This window comes from Pararge aegeria, chromosome 5 (assembly GCF_905163445.1).
Source record: "Pararge aegeria chromosome 5, ilParAegt1.1, whole genome shotgun sequence".
Lineage (NCBI taxonomy): Eukaryota > Metazoa > Arthropoda > Insecta > Lepidoptera > Nymphalidae > Pararge > Pararge aegeria.
Genome location: NC_053184.1, coordinates 5,131,015 through 5,155,653, shown reverse-complemented (window position 1 = coordinate 5,155,653; position 24,639 = coordinate 5,131,015). Strand labels below are relative to the sequence as shown.

The 24,639-nt window shown below is 36.4% G+C and overlaps 1 protein-coding gene across 1 annotated transcript; it reads right to left on the bottom strand.

The window, feature by feature from the left end:
* Positions 1–759: 759 nt before the first annotated feature.
* Positions 760–24,478, bottom strand: LOC120623678 (rab proteins geranylgeranyltransferase component A 1). Its single transcript, XM_039889847.1, has 9 exons — positions 24,310–24,478; positions 21,916–22,114; positions 21,507–21,645; positions 19,689–19,932; positions 18,849–19,071; positions 13,987–14,333; positions 9,042–9,160; positions 7,764–7,886; positions 760–3,577 (listed from the first exon to the last, which is right to left on the bottom strand). The coding sequence occupies exons 1-9, from the start codon at positions 24,356–24,358 to the stop codon at positions 3,431–3,433; spliced, it is 1,590 nt and encodes a 529-aa protein (XP_039745781.1). The 5' UTR covers positions 24,359–24,478; the 3' UTR covers positions 760–3,430.
* Between the last annotated feature and the right edge of the window lie 161 nt (positions 24,479–24,639).

Genomic DNA, 24,639 nt, shown 5'->3' with positions numbered 1-24,639 from the left:
TTGAATCAAAATTTCATCCATTGAAACCATGAAAAGAAACCCCCGCATACTATCTTAACAATTTTTCAGTCTCCTGGAAATGCTCCAGTTTTGGAGCATAACGTGCGTGGAAGGTACATTGTCGGAGATCAGTTTTGTGTTTAGTATAAGGATATATGCAATTTATAAATTCTTCAAAGTTATAAATTGCACCATACAGATTCTCCTATTTTTCCCTCATACTCATCAAGGCGTCCACATTTTTGCAACCTGCGCGCGTGCTCCGTTCGACAAATTGTAAGACTTGCACAAACAAACCCTTTTTAGGGTGGTTGGGACGCAAAGGTCTTAAAATATTTCAGCCAACATACTGTGCCCACTTTTTGCCATTGTTGAACTACGTTTAAAATTATTAAGAATCTTAATTCATTCGACCGTCTCACATAGTACTTGTCTTTTATTAGTGCCAACTAATATAAATTCCACTTTAAAAATTAGGCGTGGCCGGTAGCGTTTAGACAGGTTTCATATTAAAATTATCTTTGTTCACCTTCGTGGATGCAGGTTGGACTTGTTTCGACCTTTGCGGATTTACTAGGATCTCTTAATTTGAAAATAAATAATGCTCATAATTTACTTAAGCTGTCTTGTAACAGAATGTAGGTAATAGGGCTTCATAGCCCAGTGGTAATTTGATTACATTTGATATATATGTCAACTTGTATTTAAGGTCAACGCTACAATCTAGGGTAGAGGGTTAGACAAATAAAAATGCAATACATTTCTAATAATCACAATTTAATGGAATTATAATATGCACCAAGCTGCACATGCATTTTTATGCATATCCGATTTGACAATAAATACGATTGAGTGCTAAAATAACTTAATTAGGTATGATAAAAAAACTAACATGTGCTATGTCTATTCCTAAGACTGGTGCGCACAATTTCATCTCGGGGCCCTTCACACGAGTGAATCAGTTTGTAACTCTGGCAAAACCAATCCCTTCGGCAGGCACGTTATTTAAAAATCAAATGGGCTTGACTACCGAACACACCAAAGACTGTAATTTCTTTACAAGCACCTTTGCATCACTAATGAAAACAAGTCTTGCATATAATTAGCGTCAAGGAAAGGTAGACGAAAAGATAATGACATCAGTGCCGACAATAGTTAAACCTCAAGGCGAGCGTTATTGGTTTCGCCGTTTAATAGACTCAAAACGTGACATCAAGACACAGTGTATAGGTTTTTTATGATCTGTTTAGATCTAAAGAATGTTTTTTTTGTCAACTATCGAATTTATTATTTATCGATGATAGATTATAGAGCATGCAGCTTCTAGAAATCTATAGCCAAAACCGGGCATGATACGGAGTGTTTCTTATCTATGTTTTCGCTATGTTTATTAAAATAAATGAGCAGAGATAAGTTAGAGTTAGAGTTACAAACAAATTGTAACCCCACGTGAAAATGCCCCACCTTCGTAACAATTCCAAATTTTATTTGCTCTATCCCTTTTTTTATACAATAAAATTAATAAATAATAGTGATCTATACAAAACTAGAGAGCAATACAATCCGAACGTCGAATGTATCAGTATAATTAATTAACCTCTTGACAGTTCTTTCTACTTCGATTCTGGCTTAAAGTTATTCTTGCTAAACTTGTCAAGACAACCTAGCTAGCATAAATAATACAAATGACCAATATATAAAATTCTACATTATGAAACGATATTATCGATATGCATTTATCGTTTAATATCAAAATTCGATTCAATACGAAAAGTCAATGGTCATTCCAAAAGCTATCCTAATCCTCGCTGACTGCATTCCAAACGCACCAGTCGGAATGCATAAAGTCAAGCCAAAAGCGTATAAATCTTACTTGGATTATACCTTAACATTACAACCAGCACAATCTTGTGTGTCCGCAGGAGATCAATCTGAAATATAACTGTTGGTGTAACCTCTACGAATGCCTTAGTCTATGGTTAACGCTAGCGATATCTGATATGTTATTAGAATAATGCTGCAAATAATCTACGGCTCTAAGTGATACATAATGTTCGGAAGCTAAAATTAGTTAATATTTCCCTAATAATGTTACAAAAGCTGTAAGTTCCACCAACATAGTCGAATACATTATGAAAAAGTTTCTAGCTTCTACAACCTTAATGAAACTGAGGTGCAAATCCGTGTAAACACTAATTCTGAATTAAACTCATGCAATTCAATTCCGTAGAGAATACTGAGAAAAGGTGGCCACTATTTTGAGACCTGTGTGTCTGTGTAATTGAAATCTTAATGGGGCACGAAATACAATTGTAGCCCTTTTGTGCACAGTACTCACAAATCATCTTTTTCTTCTTGCAGAGATAAAAGACAGATTTGCTGTGTTGGTCTTGTCATATTTTTTAGGTCAATGCTGCTTGTGAATATTTTGTTTTGAGGAAAACCGCCAAAGGTATTCATTCAGCTTGATATTATTCCTGACCCATCTCACCAGATTCATTCCACAGTATTCCCAAACACTGAGTTTGTTCTATTGGACATAAATCTGTAACCTAAATGACAGATCTCATAATAGTGCAGGCCTTTTCCACAGTATCTATAAAGAATAAGCAACGGATACTTTTAAAATTTCCATAACAGTCCAACCTAGCACGAAAAACTTAAAACGCTATAAGAATAGTAATAGAATAATAGGCTATAACGCGCCGGTTTACATGTAGTACTATTAAATAGCTTAACTGTTTGTGCTAGTTGGGAATTCCCTATTTGCTAAGACATTCAGTTCGTACACTACGTTCGTGAATTACAAGATATCGTATAAATTCTTGTACTTAATCTGAAGTCACATATCAGCTAAAGAAAACATTTCGCACGTAGATAAAAATTCAATGTCGTAGAAAATCGAGGGCTACGCCGCCCTAACAGCAATCTGTGCACCATGCAATGCCCTACGAATTGGAGAACCCAAGGTCATGGTCAAGGTCCAACATGTGAGGTTACTTATTGATGTCGATCCTGTTCCATACAAATTTACAACTGACGGGTTAAAAATAGTGCTAACTATTTCTATCAAATCACTGTAAACAAAGACAAAACAACTTTTTTGACATGCCAAATTAGTTTATAGATTTGTGTATAGCAAAATTAGCACCATTATAAGTTATATTCAATGTATCTAAGCACAACATACAGTTAACTAAAAGTAAATATGAACAAACGGATTAATTTTCTGTTAGTTTGTGTTTGAGAGTTCATATCAAGTTTATTATAGATTGGGACCCATTGATTTTATTTGTACCCTCATGACTTTGGTGCTTATGCAATTCTACAAGTTTGGTGCTAATGCAAGTGTCACAAGGTTGATGCTAAGGTTGCTGGTACTGCAACACACGAGAAAGTGCTGTAATTAAAAACGCTAATCCTACAGCCTCTACTCCTTATCCCCTTCGGCATCCTCTTCCTCCCTCTGGAACTCAGGTCCTGGAGTCGCATCATCCTCAAATACGATCTCCTCCGGGTTGGGGGCTCTCGGCAGGAATTCCTGGCCGGGGCAGATCTTCTTGAAGATTTCCTCAGCCTACGCAAAACAGTGAGGTAAAGTATGATTTTATTAATTATCGTCATCCTCAGATATATTTTAATAAATAATGTCAATTAAATAAAAAGAAAATCTCGTTCGGGACATCCTAATCACCTATCTATTCTCACCTTTTCAACTTATTCTCATACCTTCCATAAGCTGTTTCGGATGACTACGATCACAAACGACGTTAAACGAGATTTTTTATAAATACAAAAGACTAGCCCGCCTGTACCCGCGACATCCGCGTTTGTTTTTGTTTTTAAAGCATCCCGTATTACCGGTTTATGACAGCAGCAGCAAGAAATGTTTGATATCTCTGGGTAAGCAATGTAAACTGGAGTCAGTATTGGAAAGAACCCACTATGGAGGTTTGTAGGAGAATTTAATGTACGTCGGTTTCAGCTATTGTCACTAACAACGTATAGTAACTGATAAATTAAGAGAGAAGATACTAAAATACGGATTTTGTAAATAGTCTTCAATGCAGTTGAAGTGCATGTTGAAATGCATTGAAGTTGCAAAATACTTCAGTTATCAAGTTTCAGAACACAAAAGCTGCTATTGTGGGTAATAATGACTACTTCAATCATGTACTACTAATAATACTTTTCTGTAGGTAATAATGACTACTTCAATCATGTACTACTTAATTTTTATGTATCACTCATAGTTTTCACAGCGCACGCCATTTCGTTAATTGTATAGGATAACGACACTAGCTGGGCTCGCGGCTATGCTCGCCTTTATCATAGTATGTAGCGGTGCCGTAAATTTTTCCTAAATTGTAAATTGCCATAACCGTTTTCTTCATACTTATTGAATATGTTGTTTTGTTTTACAAAAACAGATCGTTGTAATTATTATGAAATATTTGATATATTATTTAGCTATTATTGCGCAATAAATAGGTATATCACGAATTTAGGTCGTGATTAATTATCACTTCTCAACGTAACCTTTTTTACGGCATGTACCTTTATCATTTGTTATTAAGATCAAATGTGTTAAAATATTATAACAAAACAATATTAGATCATAAAAATACATAATCGTAATCTAATAATAGTTCCGATACCTATAATGATACAGTTTTTTTTCCACAAACATTAAATTTATATTATAAATGCAACAGTCAAATTTATGTTTAAACTGTCGCTTAAATATACAGAAGCATGTGTGCAAGGTTGAGATGTACGAAGAGATTTTTTGAAATCCTGTGTACAAAATCCTGTTTTCAATTAAGCTGATGCTATCCCGAGGTCGATTCAAAGATATTGCAATCGTCCAGAATGAATTTTTGATAATCGAATTCACTGAGGCTTTTTGCAAAAATCTCACAGATCCTTTGTCTCATTTTCACTGAAATACATCTTTTATCCTCATAATTTTTTTTATCCCCCTAACTCTATCTATCCTTTGCTCTGGGGTTGTACAACATGTCTTCTTCTCCGCTCATACCATCATCAATTATTGCGTGCTGGACATGTTCCTCTTAACAAATTTGGATATCTTATAAAAAGATTAGATTATGTATTTATAGTAGAGTATTTGTATGTTTATATGTTGTATATATGTATAGAATATATATAATATTTTTGTACATATCTTTAATATGTTATGTTGAATATGTACTATTATGTGTATGTATATATAATATTATGTTATATTTGTATTTTATTTTAATTTAAAATCCTAATAATTCACTAATGTTTGTTTTACCACCTACTAATTTCGTATAGCATTTTCTTGTATGCCTTTGGTTGCCTGGAAGAGATCGCTATTTAGCGATAAGGCCGCCAAATTGTACGTTCTATCTTATTGTGCTGTTGTATTTGTATCTCTGTAAATTTTCTCTGTGGTGTACGATAAAAGTGTATTCATTCATTCATTCATTCAAAAGAGTGAGTTCACCTAAGTGTGAAATTTGTAATATAGACGAAGATGTCCAGGCATTGTTGGGGGAATGTGTTCGGGTTATGTTTATGATGTGGGGATTTGGCAAAGTATTCTGGCTGCACTTTATTCAGAGGTAGTCAGAATGCTATTAGATTTTAAGAAACAAAAAATCATCATCAAACCATTATAGAACACGGGTTTCCTCTTATTATGAGAAGGGTTTGGCCGTAGTCCACACTGGTCAAGTGCGGATTGGTAGACTTCACAAGCCCTTGAGAACATTATGGAGCACTCTCAGGCATGCAAGTTTCCTCGCGATACCATTTTTTCGTTCACCGTTAAAGAAAATGGTATTTAATTGCTTAAATAAAAAAAGCACCTGACGAACTTCAACCCGTAATGTTGCTTTTATGACCATATAAATTATTAAATAATTTAGATTGTCTCTGCTAAAAACACTAATATTTCTTTAGGTGAAAGCAGTAAAATATAAGACCCATGCAAGCCAACGAGAGTGAGTGAGACGAAAGCGAGAGGTCTTCCTTGATATTTTGGCATTCTATCGCCGCCACTCGGAAGTTCGCTGCGTTCAGATATCGCGCAGTGTAATTCTATGGGCCGGTTGCTACCACACCTCCAGCCGTAGTGTTTGTATACTCATTGTGCATACACTATTTAGTCAAAGTTAATACATCGTTTTTATTTCCTCATTGCTATAAATTATGAATTATTTTAGGAGATTTATTGTAACGCTAGCCGGGCTTTTCGGCTTGTATACCGCCACTGGTGGCAGTGTATTTTACAATGAAGGCCTTATGCCTTTTCATAGAACTAAGTTCTAAGAGCACTCGTTTACAATGCAAGCCATAGAGCTGTGGAATGCGCTCCCAATCGACATAAGGCAGTCTAAATCACTTTATATATTTAAGAAAGCTGTCCAAAACCACTATAGTTTACATTAAAGACGACTTGTACTGGACTGTAATAGTATTTGCTGTTATTAATGTATTTATGATTTATGATATGTTAAAATATATATTAGTTTATTATTATAATTTTTTTTAATATTAGTATGTATTTTTTTTTAATATGCACAACCTGCCGTCTGTTATCCTTCTGTTTTCCTTATCCTAAGGTTGCCTGGAAGAGATCGCTACGAAGCGATAAGGCGTCCTTTTGTATACTGATACTGTCTGTGTTTTTTTTTATTCTTCTTCTGTATTTTTATTTGTGCGCAATTTGAGAGTATAAATTTAAAATGTAACATTTAAAATAACTTAATCAGCAACTTCAAGAACAGAGTCAACAAACAATTGTAATAAAATACTTAACAAATAACATCGTACTATTTTTCTGCACGCAAGTGTATTCGGGTGTCATCAGAACGTGGACACGTGCGGGAGGCATAGGTCGACTGGTCTATGCTTTGTCTAATTCATGATGATAATTTTGACAGCACACAGCAGGGATGAGGTTTTGTATAATCGTCAATGAACCTATTCGATTGTCGGTTATTCTTTGCATAGATTTTGGAACCGGCAGTTGCATAGCAATGCTGTATGGGCAGATTATAAATTTTGTGATACAAAACATTTTATATTACATCACTTGTGTGATTAATTTATTATTCCCATTTATGAATATCACATGCTACACGACTGGCAATAATCTTGTGTAATGATTTCTAATTATTTTAAAAGATAAATATTTTTTTATTTGATAAATAATTTTGGGTAAATTTAATTTTTTTGGGTAATTGTGTTAATTGAATGTTCGATTTATTTTATTTTTAAATACGATTTTTGGTAATCTGTTGTTGTTTGTTATGCATACATGCATGAAGTGGGCGGTACCCATCGATTAAGTACGACATTGTTTTTATTATATTTAAACGGAATAAATACAAAACTAGACGGACGTGCATCTGCCAAAATTATCATGCTAAATTAGACAAAGCATAGTAATTATACCGTATGCGCACGATACGATACCGCCCCGCCCCTAACTCACCACCAAGGAGATCCAAACTTCGCTTCTCGAAGTCATTTGCTCACCTGCCCTCTCCAATTAGCTAATTTCGTTTCTCAAGATCATTTGCTCAACTGTCCCTCTCCAAATAAGGTAACTTCGCTTCTCAAGGTCATTTGCTCAACTGTCCCTCTCCAAATAAGCTAACTTCGCTTCTCAAGGTCATTTTCTCGAATGTCTCTCTCAAAATGAGCTAATTTCGCTACTCAAGGTCATTTGCTCAACTGCCCCTTTACGAATGAGCTAGTATATTTACCTGGTGCACGGCGCGATCGAAGTCTAGGCCGGCGTCCGGGCCAGCGCACACATGAACGCTGTCCACGCCATCTCGCACCGTAGCGCTCGTATCCTTCACGTTGTAGAACAGCGACCACAGACACTGCGACAAGACACAGTATGACGGAAAGGAAGAGAACATCTTTTTATTTTATTTATTTATTGATTTATTAAGAGCAGTAACAACATACATGTTACAAGTTTTAAAATATCGTCACTTACAAGTGCACATAGCATTGACAAAGCGTCATGAAAACTGACTCTGAAAAAAAATTGTTAGAAAAAATTGCCAAAACTTTAAAACGTTTTTAAGGCCGACTAGAGCAGTCGGCAACGACCCTGCTTTCTGAGTCCAAAGCTGTGGGTTCGATTTTCACAACTGGAAAATGTTACTTTGATGAACATTGAATATTATTACGTGTCTGTGTTTTTATCTGTATATTATAATTATTTATGTATATAGTAGTATTATAATTATTTATGTGTATAGTATATAAGATGGATGATGATTTAAAAAAATATATTTTTTTTAAATCATCAGCCATCTTAGTACCCATAACACTAACTACACTCAGTTCGGGGCCAAATGGCAATGTGTGTATTGTCGTAGTATATTCATTTTTACTAATGCAACTGTGCCACAGATTATAATTAGTTTTTTTTCAGTACTAGCTTGTCCCTGCGGTTTCACCCTGCCTCTACTACGAGTTGCAACGTAATGCTACATAATCTACACCAGTGGCGTGCATAGAGGGTATGAAGAAAGTCCCCAGTACGAGTTATAAATACTTAAAAGGCTTTTTATAACTCTTACAATGCCTATCCTTAAGTCTTTCATACCTTGTACTAGCGATTTTCTTCATATTATTTCATATGCATACCCTGTGCATACCCTCTATGCACGCCACTGATCTACACTCTCTTCATCAATAGTGCACAGAAGTGTTTGGTCTAGGGTAGCTATGGGCAGTTTTAGAATATAAAATTTCTGATTTTACTCTGGTCTGATTAGGTGGGGAGGCATCAGCTGGAGCTAGTTACCACCCAACCGACAAACAAGTGCCGGTATTGCTTCCGATACTATGTCGCGTGGAACACGATGAAAAGTATGGTGTTAACATAACTGGCATACCACTAACAGGTTAGCCCGTTACCACAAGGGTTAAGTTGTAGAACAAATCACGCGATTTTTGCGCAGTACAGACATAAAATATACGACAGTACGGCATTGAGCTGTTATAAATAAAAAAATTGAGACCTTTGGTTTGTCAGAAGTCTCGGTCTGGTCTCCGCCAGACATGTCAAAGATCCTTTCGGCGTACGGCAGGAGATCACTCTCCGCGTCGGTCACTTTGTTCGTTATGAAGTACACCACAACTATAACAATACAAAACAAGCGTGAGTTAAGTTAGCTGGCAATTTATCTCATACTAGCTGCGCCGCGCCGCTTCACGCACGTTAATTTGAGAAAAATCCTACTAAAATATATTACATTACTTTGCGGAAATGCATAATATATTTAGAAAATTAAGCTTTATTTGCTATACTTCCGCGAACTTGTTAAGTAACAATTATTCATTGTAAAGTCAACATCTCCTGAGGACGCTCCGGTTTCGGAGCGAAAAGTGCGTAGAGAGTACATTGCCGAGGATCTATTTGGTGTGGAATGTACGGATTGAAGAAATTATAAATTACACCATACAGATTCTCCTGCTTTTCGCGGAGTATAGCAAATTAGGCTTAATTTTCATAATATATCATGGATTTTCGCAAAGTAACGCCTTATTCTAGTTCTATTCAATATTTTAAATATTATGTCCTATCAGCAGCGACGTACATAGAGGGTATGCACGCGGTATGTAGATGATATAAAGTGAAGAAGATCTCAATGACGAGTTATTAAAAGCTTAAAGGTAGTCTTTTTATAACTCTTACAATGATTATATCATTGAGTTTTTTACTCGTACGTTTTCATTGATTCTATTACTCAAAAACTCTCTTCTCTCTATCACATGTATGCGGATGATGTTCAAATTTATAATCAAACATCTCATGAGAATCTTCCGACAGCCGTTTCAAGGATTAATAAAGATGTAGGTGTTATCCTGGAATGGAGTAGATCCTATGCAGTGGCGTGCACTTCATACATGCACAAAAGCACTGCATACCCTAAAATTTTTGTATGACTCATGAATGCGAAGGATTTTTCCATTTTATGGCACCTTCCTTCTTTATGAATACCCTGGTAAAGAACCCTGTGCACGCCACCTATCCTATGGCCTCACTGTCAGTGGCGTGAATACAGGGTATTTACAGGGCATGCAGATGATATGTAGCGAACAAAATTTGCAGTACGAGTTATAAAGTCTAAAGTGTAGGCTTTTTATAACTCTTACAATGCCTATCCTTAAGTTTTTTATAACTCATACTGGAGATTTTATTAATTTTGTATGAACGCCATTGCACACTGTAAATCTTAAAAAATCTCAGGAGATTATTATCGGTAGTCGGAACCTAATCTCAAGTTTCCCTAGTATTTATGTATATATAGGTATATATGCAAATATATATTATGTTTATTTATATGCATCACCTACCCTCTCTTCTTGAGCTGTGTTTTACGCCATTGGTTGCCTGGAAGAGATCGCTATGTAGCGATAACGCTGCCAAATTGTATACTCTTCGTTAAGTTTTTATTTACAATTTTCTATATGTTTATGTGGTGTACCATATAATTGTATCCATTCCATGCATTCATTCATCTGCCCACTTAGTTCACACCCTGTGCATACCCTCTATGCACTCCACAGGTCCTATGAACTCAGTATAGTGCTCAGTATCAGACTGTTTGCTGATCGGTATTTCGGCGTTCTAATTTTGTACCGGCATCTCATTAAACTTTATAAGCGTTATCGAAAGGTACGTCTTCCATCAATGTTTAGTTTTACCGTATGATTTGTTTACACTCATATGAAAATATTTATTTTTGTGCTCGTTCTCATGGATGAACTGTTATTCGTTATTAATAAACCCGCGAAAAGCACCTAAGAGTCACGTAGTTTTATAAAACATACTTGTGATCCCTCGCGAATTGTCCGTGTGTCCTTAAAATATAGACTTACGCTCGCGGACTGTAGTTTAGAACTTTTAAAGGGGAACAAATCTATCATACATGATTTTATGGAAACTTTAACCGTTTTCGCAGCGTACGTAGCGAAAGCTCTTAAAATGAAAACCCTGATTTGTTAAATTCGTGCTATGCCACTATTGGTTAGCGTGGTGATATGTAGCCCATAGCCTTTCTCGATAAATGGGCTATCCAACCTTGAAATAATTTTTCAAATCAGACCAGAGAGATCATCATCGCATTCAAGTAAACAAACTCTTCAGCTTTATATATAGGTACTATAAGATTATGCCTTATTAACCTAAGCCTAACTTCAGTTTTATGTTCCCATCATTCTAAACCATCTTCATTAATTTTTTATTCCACAGCACGGCTAGCATGGCCAGGAGACAATTATCTCCTGGGCAAGTAGCAAACCGAGATGACGACTTTGTCACGTCTCGGTTGGCAACTAACGTTTAAGTTTTTAACGACCTCCCAGACGCAGTGGTGAGTGCTGCGATATTATAAGTGGACGTCCCGGGTTCAATCCCCAGCGGGGGCTGTTTGGAATTTATGATATCCGAATTTTCTCTGGTACTGTCTGGCGGGAATACAGTAGGGTGGGAATACGGTAGGGTGGTACTACCAAGACGTGCCGGCGGGCAGTGCGCGCCGGAAGATTCCGATTGGGCATATATACCCCAGACAAGTTACCCCGCTACCATATAAGCCTGCATCATCACTTACGACTAGCAGATTGCAATCAAGGGCAACTTTTAGAGGAGTTTTAAAAAAGTAGTTTAATATACACCTAGACACAAAATAGGCTTGCATATGGGCCGAGACTAAAATCCAGGGCCAATTTTTGCTCGAACAAGCTGTGTTACAATTCATTTATTCCAATACAGAGTTGGTCAGGGTACTCTAATTGAACAAAAACTGAATGTACCTATTAAAGTCTCCTCAGTTTGACGAGTCATTGACACACAAAGTCATTTGGAAAACATCGTTCGAAAAACTTTTGGAACAAAAACTGAATGGATGTGTGGTAACAATGAAGTTTTTTATTAAACATTATGACTGTATAGAATTAATATGAATAGTATGGTTGTTTTGTCTGGTGGGAGACTTCGGTATTTTCTATTTAACCCTGTATAGTCAATACAGAGTTAAATAGAAAATACCTATTGGCTCTAATGCCTGTTTTCACTTACAACGAACGAGGCCCACCTTGAGCAGAAGCAGGCGAGGCATGATGACTAATTTTGAAAACTGCCCTATGACCTTTATCCAAAAATATTTTAGTTTTGCAGAAATTAAGATGTTTTGTTGTTGTTGTTGTAGTATAAAATTATTTATACCTACATAGTTTTTAGTATTCTTTTAGTCAAACCCTTTTATTTGTTAACCATATTGAGCTGTAAAAAAAAAAAAATAGTAAAACACAATTTTGCAGTGGCGGTCACCTTGGACCGATTTTCATCAAACATAGCAAAGAACACTCCGGACTAATTCGCCTTTCAAACAAAATCAAAATCGGTATACGCACGCACGCATGCACGCACGCACGCATGCACGCACGCACGCACGCACACACATAGGCAAGCATGCAGGTCCACGATGAGAGAGACATTCCGCCCAGCAGCAGTCTGTTATATTGATGATGACCAGTCGAGCCGAGCCGAGCAAAGCAACTTGAATATGCTTTTATTTAACGATAGATTTTTCATTCCCCAAATTTCCAATATGTCAGAGCAGTAAGGTGTGTAGTTAAATTTAAAATATCTTTACGATTTTAGTTTATTAATTTAATCAAAAACCTCCTTTAAAGATTTTATAGCTTCCAATAAATATTTGTTTCAGGAATGATTGATACTTCCCCAAATATAACAGATGAGCTATTAAATAAACAAGATTGGAATTTGCTTTTCGCAATTATTTATTTTAAGCAAAAATTTTTATAACTACCTACGTTTTTATTTATTTACTTAGTTAGGACCTTCAGGATGGATCTTCAGGACATTAATAAGAGATTGAAAACTAAAGGAAATCTAAAATGAGGTGGAGATTTTGTATGAGTACAAATGCAGTTTGGTACAAAGTCCACCATTCGTCTCAAATATTAAATATTTTGGTTTTTTGGTTGTGTTTTGATTCTCTAATCTTAATTAAAATTTGCTGCAAATAAATATCGTCCTTAGGCTTTTTAGTATTAATTAAATTAGCGTTTCGATATAAATGTGAGAATGTGGATGTTTGTTACTCAATCAGGCAAAAACGGCGTAACGGATTTAGATGAAATTTGGCATAAATGCATGTAGCCTTTGACATGTAAAAGAACATAGGCTACCTTTTATTCCGGTAAATAAGAGAGTTCCCGCGGGTATAAAAACCTTAATCCACGCGAACGAAGTCGTGGTTATCAGCTAGTCTATTTATAATTATACTCATAATAAAGCTGAAGTAGAGTTTGTTTGTATTTTTTTTCAACGCGCTTATATCTGGAACTACCAGTTTGACTTAAGATATCTATTTGCATTAAAAAGCTTTAATTGTTGAGATCGGTTTAGAGTTATTAAGAACGCGCTTCGACCTGAGGAGCCGAGAAAAAACAAAAAACAGAAAGAACGTTAATCGAAAATGAAGAAATAACTTGGGTTAGCGTAATGTGTCGTAGTCATAGAAATCTTATTAGCAACACTAGAAATGCGCGTCAGCACTAAGTATAGGAAACACTTATCACCGTACGACGGCTCCCAGCAGCCCTACCACTAATAATTCGGATTGGAAAAACTAAACGTTAGGAGTCATACATTTTTCACAAAGGCGTACACTAGTTGTTTGAGAGCGTAATAGGCAATGTCGTTTAAAAATTAACATACTGTTACAAATGTATATCTAGAATCAAATAAAAATTGGTGTGCTCAGAGTCACGTTCGCGGCGATAAATTGACGCGTGCACAAAATTTCTAGGGTTAAGAGTTATATAGTTCATTATAAAGTTTCTTTTTGTGGTCACCAATATGTTGTTTATAATAGCAGACAAAAGTTACTGTCCGAAAAATCTATTTCAAAAAAGTACGAAGATACTCACACAGTCCCTTCGGGCACGCTCCATTGGCGGGTCCGACTTCCAATACGGTCACAGCATTGTTGTCCTCAGTTAGTGGCGGGAACCTTAGCAAAGACAGCGGTTCTTTCTCACTCGCCATAATCGTCCCATTGGATATGAATATCGCCCTCGATATATCCGAACTCTCGGCTGGTTCTTGGGACAGAAGGTCTTTGGGAGCCTCGTTGATTCCGAGCACCAAGTGGTCGCAGGTGAGAGTTTTGGACTTGCTCTCGATGACCACAACTCTCTTGTCGTCGACGGTCTTGTTCTCTACGGTGTCTATGGGCCGGTTGAGGCAGTACACGCCGCCAAATACGGCGCACAATCTTTAAAGAAGATAATCATTATGTTTAACTTTTTGAACTCAAAAAGAAAAGCATACATTAAATATGAAAACGACTTTATATTTATTCTATTTGGAAAGAAAATTAAAAAAGGGGAAGAAATTTAACAAGCACAACTTTTCTTGAAACAGATAGTGGGCAGGAGTCTTTTTTTCTCCAAGGGAAATGGACAATATTGTCTCTTCTCCATCAGTTTTATCAACGCTCCGAGCATTGGCGCACTGGTGGAGATAATCTCCAAATAATAAACGTGTATTCATAAACGGGGGTGAACTTCTCCTATTCACTGTTGCCTGGCTGTTGGAAGGTGGACGAGCACAGAATTAAGAAAATACAGAAATCGTGTACCACCGCTAGTTACAACCTTCATCATCACTTACCATCAGGTGAGATTGCAGTCAAGGGCTAACTTGTATTGAAAAAAGAATATACTGTGTAGATGCCCTAACGTTTGCTTGCACTTAACAATTAAATAAATAAATAAATAAATATACAACGACAATACACACATCACCATCTAGCCCCAATTTAAGCGTAGCTTGTGTTATGGGTACTAAGATGCAGTCATCTTAGTCATGAATATTTTTATAAATAATATACATAAATACTATACAGACACTGATGACCCAGAAAACATTCATGCTAATCACACAAACATTATCCAGTAGTGTGAAGCGAACCCACGGCCTTGGACTCAGAAAGCAGGGTCGCTGCAAACTGCGCCAGTCGGCCGTCAATTACATACATAGTAACTAGATGGCGCTTTTTTCGATTCTATACGAATCTTACTTTCACGCGCTCCAATGACTAGACGAAGGTAGAAAAACTTATACCAGGCACTCAGGTGACAGTGACATTGCCGTCAAGGGCTATAAGCAGGCGAATAAAAAAAATCATTCCATGAACATCCTACTTTGCTTCTGGGTACATTGCTTCGTCATAGTACTTAGTGAGGCATGCAGAGCATATCCCCACCACGCTGTACCAATGTGGGTTGGAGGAGATATTACGTACAAAATGCAACAATATTACAAACGACTGTAACGAGTCACGTAAAGTCACGGTCTGTTTATTAGTCTACAAAACTAAGTATAAAATATTAAATTGGACAATTAGCAAAAATTGCATTAAACTACCCATCTTCAATTAGTAAATAATGCAGTGTTAATAAAAATAATGAAAAGCCATTATAATTTTTTCCAAGGGTTCGGCCATGGCTTATTACCACCCAAGACACCAGGCGATTTGGCGTTCCGGTACGTTGCCACGCAGAAACCTTTTGGGGATATGGCTCGCTGCCATCTTAGAGTGCATCACTACCACCAGGCTTGATTGCAATCAACGGCTACATTGTAGTAGAATAAAAAATCCTTCTCATCTCAACTTTTTTTTTTTTTGTTACAGCTACAAAAGAAATACACGTTCGGTGTATTTCAGCTCTCTACCTATGAAGGTTCATACTTACATGTCTACTATATTACATAAGCGCTGCAGATACACAAACTGACAGACGGACGCAGGAACGAGCGGACAGACTGAAAGCGGATGCTAAGTAAAGGGAAGAAAAAGCCAATTCCTCTTTCGTCGGTGCTGTTTACTAGGCTGCATAAAGTTAACTATAATTTAAGGGTAATTGTATATTATTTTATAACAAATTACCAGATGAAATCCTTGAGATGTCTCTCAAAGCGTAAAGCGTATATAAAACGTAAAGCTTATAGAAAAATCCTATTATAATATTAAGGATTACATGTATGATAACAAAACCTTGGATAGAATTTCATAGCTAAACATTAATTAAACTGTGAGATGGTAATAACAAAAAAAAATCCCAGCTAAGTTTGTGTTCGGCTCTTCTTAGACCCGGACCGATTTCAATGAAACTTTCAGGAAATCTCCGGATTGACCTTGCGAGTAATCCTGTAAAGTTTGGTGACGATCGGAGCACTCCTATTTTTGAACTGTCAAACTGTCAAATACAGCTTTTATTTACTATGATGATATTCTATTGTTGGGTGTACATGGGTGTAGATAATGATCTTCACCCGCTCGAGAAGAGAATAGAAGAGAATGAATACGGAGAGAAATAAATGATTTAATATATTATGGGACTTAAATTAAAAATTTAATGATGTAAGTTTATCCCTACTAATATTATAAATGTCAATGTAAGTTTGTTTGTTACGCTTTCACGAAAAACTACTTAACCGATCCTCATGAAACTTTGTACACATATTCTTGGAAGTGTTACAAGTAATATAGGATACATTTTATCCCGACATTAAGCCCGACGGTTCCTTTGGGAGAGGGGATGAAAGTGTTTCGACGATTTTACACCATAACTCCGACAAATTATAACCGATTTAAATAATTATTTTTGTACTATAGAGGCTATAATATGTGTTTAATATTGCCGAAACTTTGTGCAGATCCGATGAATGTAGTTGGAGATAGAGGACAGAACTCCTCAGCGGACAGCAGCGAACCCCTCATTTAACGCTTAGCGATACTAAATACTTGAATGTCAATTGAATGCCACATCAACAAACAAAATCAAGCGCAGACGTAGTCGCGGGCATAAGCTAGTATTTTAATATTTTAATTGCTTAAATTAATGTATCTAATTACATGCTTCATAAAAATAATAGGTTATTCTACTTTCATCATAATTATCTACTCATTACCGGCTCATTACAAGGCACGGGTCTTCCCTGAGAATGAGGATGGGTTAGTCCACCACGCTGCCCAACGGCGGATTGGTCCACCTTTGAGAATGTTATGAAGAACTCTCAGGAATGAACGTTCTCTCAAGATGTTTGAGATGAACGGTAAAGGCCGTTAAAGAAAGTGATAGTTTTAAGTCCTAAAATTAAAAACGCACATTACTCCGTAAAGTTAAGAGTAGCGTGCAGGGGATTAAACTCAGCCACCCCGCAAGGGACGCCGAAGCTCTAACCACTAGGCTATCACTACTTAACAGTAAGCAAATAAACATACGCTGTTGCTTTATTTAATTTAGTAAAACAAATAATATTAAACAAATTAAATAAAATTCCGTTCGTTTCGCAATAAACTGTCATGCATCGTGCAATGCTAGAAAGCCGCGGACTTATTTTCGAGGGCGCCTGAACGGTGCACATCTGGGTCAGTAAACTTCTCGCAACACTTTCATGGTTATTTTGCGGAATTAATGACATTTACGAGAAGAAAATAAATTATTTTAATAACCCACGAGGAAAACTTACATCGCTGAAACGCGGTCGTTTATTATGGGCCTGAAAGAAAGCTCCGAGGAATTTAGTGGGCGATGGAGATAGCTACGCTTGTATTACCTCTGACTCGATGTGATCAAGAAAAGAGGAGTACCATAGAAATACAATCACTGACACAGCACAACGAAACAGAAAGCCGAAGTGGTAATGCCCGGGGCAAAAAACATACATAATATACGTGAAAATGCACACTGCGGGATCAGACGTAGTAAGTAGGTACGTAAGTGATACGATGCTAATTCCAAAATCCCGTTTTCTCTAATCAAAGGTTGTCTGGAGGAGATCGCTTCAAGCGATAAGACCGCCTTTGTGCATATGTATATAATCGTTTTTATTTTATTTTTTGTTAACCTTGTTTTATATTTGTATGTGCAATAAAGACTTTTTCTTCTTCTTCTTTTAATTCCATTGATGATCTAACTACCTCGCTAACTATGGCCCTCATAAGAAGGCTCAGAGTCACTCAGCGGGCGATGGTGACAGTTATGCTCGGAGTATCTCTACGTGATCAAATCAGAAATGAGTCACGAAGCTGAAGTGGCAATGGGCGGGGCACAACGGTACAACATAAGCGGCTCAAAAACGAGGAATTTGGAACTCCCTTCAAAAGAGCTATGTGCAGATATGATGAAGTGATAGTGATTTATCCCTTAATTGTGTGCAATAAAGAATTTATCTATCTATCTATCTATCTATCTAACTTTTTGCGTCGGTTGTTAATAAATGCCTATTAGGCTGCCTTTCTACCAGCGATGTGCTACGATGCGTAGCGAGGTATGTAAACGGGTACGCTTATCAACTTTTAATATACTACCGCCAGCATCCCATTAATTTTGTAATATATGCCTACTTATACTAAGAGGCTGAAGAATTAGTAGTAACTGTCTCGTAGTTTTGATGAGATTTTCCAGATTTAGTATTGTTTTTAATGGGTCAAAAAAAACAATCAAAAAGTTCAATTTCAATACGCGACGTTGCAATAAGCAATTTTTGCAGTTCCATTTGATTTCTAGGAGGTGAATTTACGAGATATCTCGAGAAAATGTTATTAGGTTTTACCATTTAGTCAGTCAACAATAACATTTAATTCTTTTTTTTATTCACTTGCAGAACAACTTAAATAATTTATATAAAGTTTAGACGGAGACGGAAGACGGAGAGAAAAAGGAAGGAACACGACGACACAAAATGCGAGGTAAACGCAGCCTTAATGATATTAACTCACCGACAGAAGCACTGTGGAAGCTCCCCGCTTCCGTACATGGACCACAAGAAAGGCGTATTCCCATAACGACCGAGGCTCATGAGGAACTTCTTGCATTCACGCACGCCCTCCAAACAAGGCATGCTATTGGTTCCTCCGGCGATAGCGTATAGCACGTAGTGAATCAGGTTCGGAGTAAGGCCTTTGTGCGTCAAGTATTCTTGGAAGGTTTTGTCCGTCCAATCTGTGGGAAACGATAAGTAAGGTTGCGACATTCTTTTATTGGCATAAAGTGCCGTCTTCTTGCCCTTATGCTACGTTATGTGGGGTAATTCAAAACAGACATATTGTTTTCGTTTCGGCATATTTTTAACAACCGACTGCATCTCTATACTTTACATTGTTTGGGAATGATGACTTTCCTTTTGATATCAAAACAACTGTCACCTTTCGCTACCGAGTGATGATTTCGTATGATTACAATCACAAAATATAAAGTTTACTACGCTAAAAAACAGAATACACGTATGTTTTTATGTGTTAAGTTATTAATCACGGTCTCCTAAAATATTTAAAAACATAATTCAAGGAATTTTAGGTTAGATAGTAGTGGCCAAGTCACGTTTGCACGAAATAGGTTGATAGAAATATAAATAAACCTATGTATCTTCTATAAGTAATATTAAAAGAGTTTAAACTTTAAACATGGCCGATGGCTTTACCCAGTGTCGTAGCTAGTTTCCACGGAAATTACCAGACTGCCAAATAAGAGTGCTGTTTTAGTGGCTCACAGTGGTACAATATAAGCGTGACCGTTTACAGGAATAGAGTAGGTTTACATCTTTTTTTCAACAAACTCACCCTTAAATTCGTTATTCATTTCTTCTTCATTGTAACCAACGATGGACGTCAGCATTTTCATAAGCATTCGTTTCTCGACGATGCTGACAGCCTCAGTCGCGAACACATCAGCTCGCGAGCACGGCACGGGCGTAAGCTTGTCACTCAGCCACGTGAGCACGCGCGTCACACAACGGAACTCCGCGTAACGAGCGATGTTGGATGAGATCAAGAGCTCGACTAGTGGCCCCCGCGAGAACAGCAACTGACAAATAAGAATGCCACTGTCCATTTATGAAGCTCGTTTCAAATATACATACCAACTTTACCAAAATACATAATAAACACCAAAAAAACGATTTCTGAAATAAATGTTAAACCAGTCAATATTTTCTTGTATAAATCAAGCTTGAATACTATGTTTCCCGATATACTGAATACATAACCGTCCGCCTTCTGGAGCGGACTTTGACTTGGATACTTAATATCCGAGTAATACCCTAGAGTAATGGACCTTAGGTACCTACTTAAAAATATAGCCTATGCAAAGTTTCATAGCTGAACTGATCCTAGCAAAATTGCATAAGGCTACCATTTGGGAGACTTTAGAGGACACTTTTTATCCCAGGATATCGAACAGTTCATGCGGAATTCTAAAAAATCTAAAAAAACACGAAGTAGCTGACATTGAACAATGGCTAGAAGTGAGGTTAGCACTTTATACATGCACAAAAGCACTGCATACCTTAAATTTTCTGTAGGTATAACTCATAAAGGCGAAGGATTTTTCAATGTTATGCCATCTTCATTCATTATGCATACCCGAAAACCCGGTGCACGCCACTGATGGCTAGCAAGCACTTCTGACTGAGAATTTCTTGTCATAAAAACCTAATATCTAACAATTTTTTAATCATCATTCATCATACACTAATATTAAATTGAGCGCTACATTTAAACTCCGCTTTATGATAGTATATAATAGAAGTCGTTAATTAAAGAATGTGATGGTTCTCTAAACATTATTAACAGGTTGTTACAAAAAAACCAAATAAAAAGTTTATTACATACATCATTAATGCATATAAATGTATTTTATAGTTTATATACTAAGGCATATAAACATTATTTGAAGATATTATATTAGGGCAATTTGTTATAGGTAACGTCGTAAAAGTGTCCATCATGGACCATAATTCGATTTTCAGTGATTCCAGCACACGACGCATAAAATATTGCCCCTATTTACAATACACTATTATGTGAGTGGCTACAATATTTTTGCATATTTGAGAACATAAGATTTACGTTCAATATGGCACATGACGGTAGGTACAAGCACAATAAATTCTAGACGACTTTATCACATCAACCTGTTACAGACCCACTACAGAAACACAGATCTCCTCGCACAATGAAAAGGATTTAATGCTACAGTCCACAACCCCCAAGGGCGGATTGGTGGACTTAGCACACCTTTGAGAATATTATGTAGGACTCTCAGGCATGCAGGTTTCCTCACGGTGTTTTCCTTCACCATTGAAGCAAGTGATAATTTAATTACTAAAAACCTCAACTAGACGACTTATTACTGGTTTATGTGTTTTAATAGATATTAGGTTATATTCGAGTCAAATGATTTGGGACCGCTATATAAAGCCTCTTTAGCCAATTACTTTCACAGAAACATAGGAAGAACATACTGCTTGCTCCCCACTGAATTACTGAATTTGAACTCTAGCGGTCAATCAACCCATGCAACGCGCATACAAGGAATTCACATTAAACGGTTTTTATTTTAATACAGTTAAAATAATACTCAAAGCTACTAAATCTTACCTTTGGTGTCATATCAATATTAAACTTCCTGTATTCAGTGGCAAAGTCAGCCTGACTCCACACCTTCTTACCCACATCTTTACCATCTTCTGCAGTCTTACCATCGTCTCCCTCTGGTTTCTCTTCTTGTGATGATTCTCTGAACACCGAAAAATAATACTTTAATATGTTAAATTTCTAAAATAAAGAGGAATATGAAGTTAAGAGTCAAGGATATCTGGCTATCACAACCTGAGGGCTTTGCCAATTTACCTACAGTTCATCTGTCTATTGATGCTGAAACTGAGATCTGCAATTATGTCATACTAAAACAGCTGTTATAAACCCACACATTCAACTTCAATCTTTCAGTTAGATTTGATAATATTAGTAGGGATAAGCATATTTAATAATGTAAAAAAATACATACTTGGGTATATACCACTTTTCGATTACATTGTAAACTTGAAGTTGTCTACTCGGATCTGTGGTGACCTCTTTAATGAATTTTTGGAGGCCATCAAAATTGTGAGAAGCCCACAAGCCTCCGTAGTGATCTCTGGAGTCCAGGTGTAGAACCTTTTTGCGTATTCGACTGCATGCTGCAGCCACTATAGACTCAACCAAACCTATGAGGAAAAAAAATCAATGTAAAACTCAAGTATTCAAGTTTAATGAAAATTATTGTCCTACAAAAAAACATAAGACTGTAAAATATATCCCACAGGTCAGAGCGTTTGGAGCGTCAAGTGCGCAGCGCGGGGCCGTGCAAAGAATTTCCGGGGATTGGGAAAGTCTGGTATATATTGTATAATTGCGAATTTTAGTATTTTTACTTTTTTATTGATTTAAAGTTTAAATATGAAAAAAGTACCTTCAATTAATAGAATTCATTAATGGAATAAAAATCTAAATGTGTCCCAGAAACTTAAAAAAAAATAAAGCAACCATACCATGGGCTTTTATTTCATTTGCTCATCACAACCTATTTTTTTTCAAGATGATCCGAAAGGTCACCTATATGGCTTTGCATTAAACAGGTTAAGTCAAGCATTTCAATTAACACCAAACTAATATTACAGACAGTTTGAATATACAAGTCTATGTTTATTGGTTTGTACGGTGAATTAATAGTTCATTTATTTATTTAGTTTTACAGAAAAATTAATTGGGTTTTGTGATTTCATGTTATTAAAGTTGCTTATTGTAAAGTTGTAAGGTATTTTGCATTCATCCCAATGCCTCAAGAGGGCATTTTAAGCCTTTTTAAGGTTAGAATAGTTACTAAGTATTTCCTCATTCTGACATTGGATAGTCAAAGTGTGACACATAAAACAAAAACCATTAATATTCTGCCGTTACGCTGTGTTTAGAAGACTCAGGATGATAATGATACAACTATACCGGTCAGATTATACATTTGGTATAAAGATAAAATATTGGCAACTTATTGGGAACTCTCACTCTCATTGTCATCAACCCATTACTGGCCCAATACAGGGCACGAGTCTTCTCTTACAATTGGAATGGTTTAGGCATTAGTCAACCACACAGGCCAAGTGTAAATTGGTCGACTTCACACATCTTCAAGAACATTGTGGTAAATTCTCAGGCATGTGTGCTGATGATGATCGTTTGTGGGATTTAGTATACGCTTTTATAATATGATTCCTAAGGTGATTTTGGACCTGCCAATGCACAAGTTTAAAGAATTTGTTAAAACACATTTATTACAGCGAGGTTACTATACAATTGATGAATTTTTTAATGACAAGGTTGCTTGGAAGCATCCGGCTCCGCTTTCAGCTCTCACAAGATAGAAAAATGAATGTTAAAATGCAAAATGTAAATTGTTGATGTTGGAAAAGAGCAACTGCTGAGTTTCTTGCCGGCTTCTTCTCGGTAGAATCTGCCTTCCGAACCGGTGGTAGAATCACTACAAACAGACAGACTTGACGTTTCAAAAGTGCTTATATTAGGCCTACTTGAAATAAATGAATTTTGAATTTGAATTTGATGATGTTAAAGCAAGTGATACTTAATTCTTAAAGCCCACATAACTTAGAAAAGTTAGATGTGCATACCAGGGTTGACCAAAACTTGTCCCCACAAAAGTAACGCAGAAGTCTGACACACAAGGATAGTGTACTCTTACTCTAGATTAGTAAATAGTTTAAGGTTGATGATTCTTAAGGGAATAAAAACTACATTTATACTGATTTTCTCTTTTTATTTAATTTTTTTTAATTTGTACACTACATCATATAAATAATGGAGATATCTATCCTCATAATCTGAATAAGTGTTGGAAAGAATGAGTTTTTACCTTTTTTAGAACTCATTAACAGCACATATTATTATGATTCATGTTAAGTTTCACAATTTTGTTTAGTTATCTGCAGTAACTATCAAATTTATAAGCAGTAAATTAAGTTATAAGTAGCATTTCTCATCTACAAAATATATTACAGCAACATTTTAAAAATCATCCTGTGAAACAGCAGTACAAAAACTTTCGGGCCCATTACGTGTGCAAATTAGACAGACAATGAATTCAATCTAACTGCAAATATTTAATATATGAGTAAGCGACTGAAATTGTGCCGACAACCTTCACGAAAACGGATCAACTCTGCTGATATTACATTTATCTGCAATATTCAAACGTTTGTCTGTTAAATGTAATAAGATTTCACTTGATAGGTAAAAAAAGTGGCTTGCAGTACAGCATGACCAAGTGAATGAAAAAAGCAAGATCGATACCTAAGTAGGCTACCTATCGCCATAACGCCCGGTGTGTTAAATAAAGAAACTTATGCCTTACCTGTTCCTACGACGATGACCTCAAAGTCGGTCGGTAAATCGTCGTCCATTTTTCTCCTTCAACTTGGCCGAATCAAATTAATATTTAATTATTAAAATCAAGAAATGTTGAATGTACTCCCACCGCACAAAAGATTTTCGCTTTCTCTGACATTTGAATTTCGACTTTTGACAGATCACTTCACTGACACTGACGTGAAAATATGACAACTAAGCACGATGCTCGGATACTTTTGCATATATTTTGTTAATATTTTTCCACAAAATTTAATCAGGCCTTGTGTTGGGCAGGGGCTTATATTTTAGGATGAATCAAAGGATGATGAGGCCT

What these genes read in the sequence shown, in the direction of transcription:
- LOC120623678 (XM_039889847.1), bottom strand. Translation starts at nt 24,358, where the DNA reads ATGGACGACGATTTACCGACCGACTTTGAGGTCATCGTCGTAGGAACA. An exon ending in AGCGTGCCCGAAGGGACTGT is followed by an intron (nt 9,161 to 13,986) that starts GTGAGTATCTTC and finishes GTATTGTTATAG; the next exon opens with TTGTGGTGTACTTCATAACG. An exon ending in TCGATCGCGCCGTGCACCAG is followed by an intron (nt 3,578 to 7,763) that starts GTAAATATACTA and finishes TGTTTTGCGTAG; the next exon opens with GCTGAGGAAATCTTCAAGAA.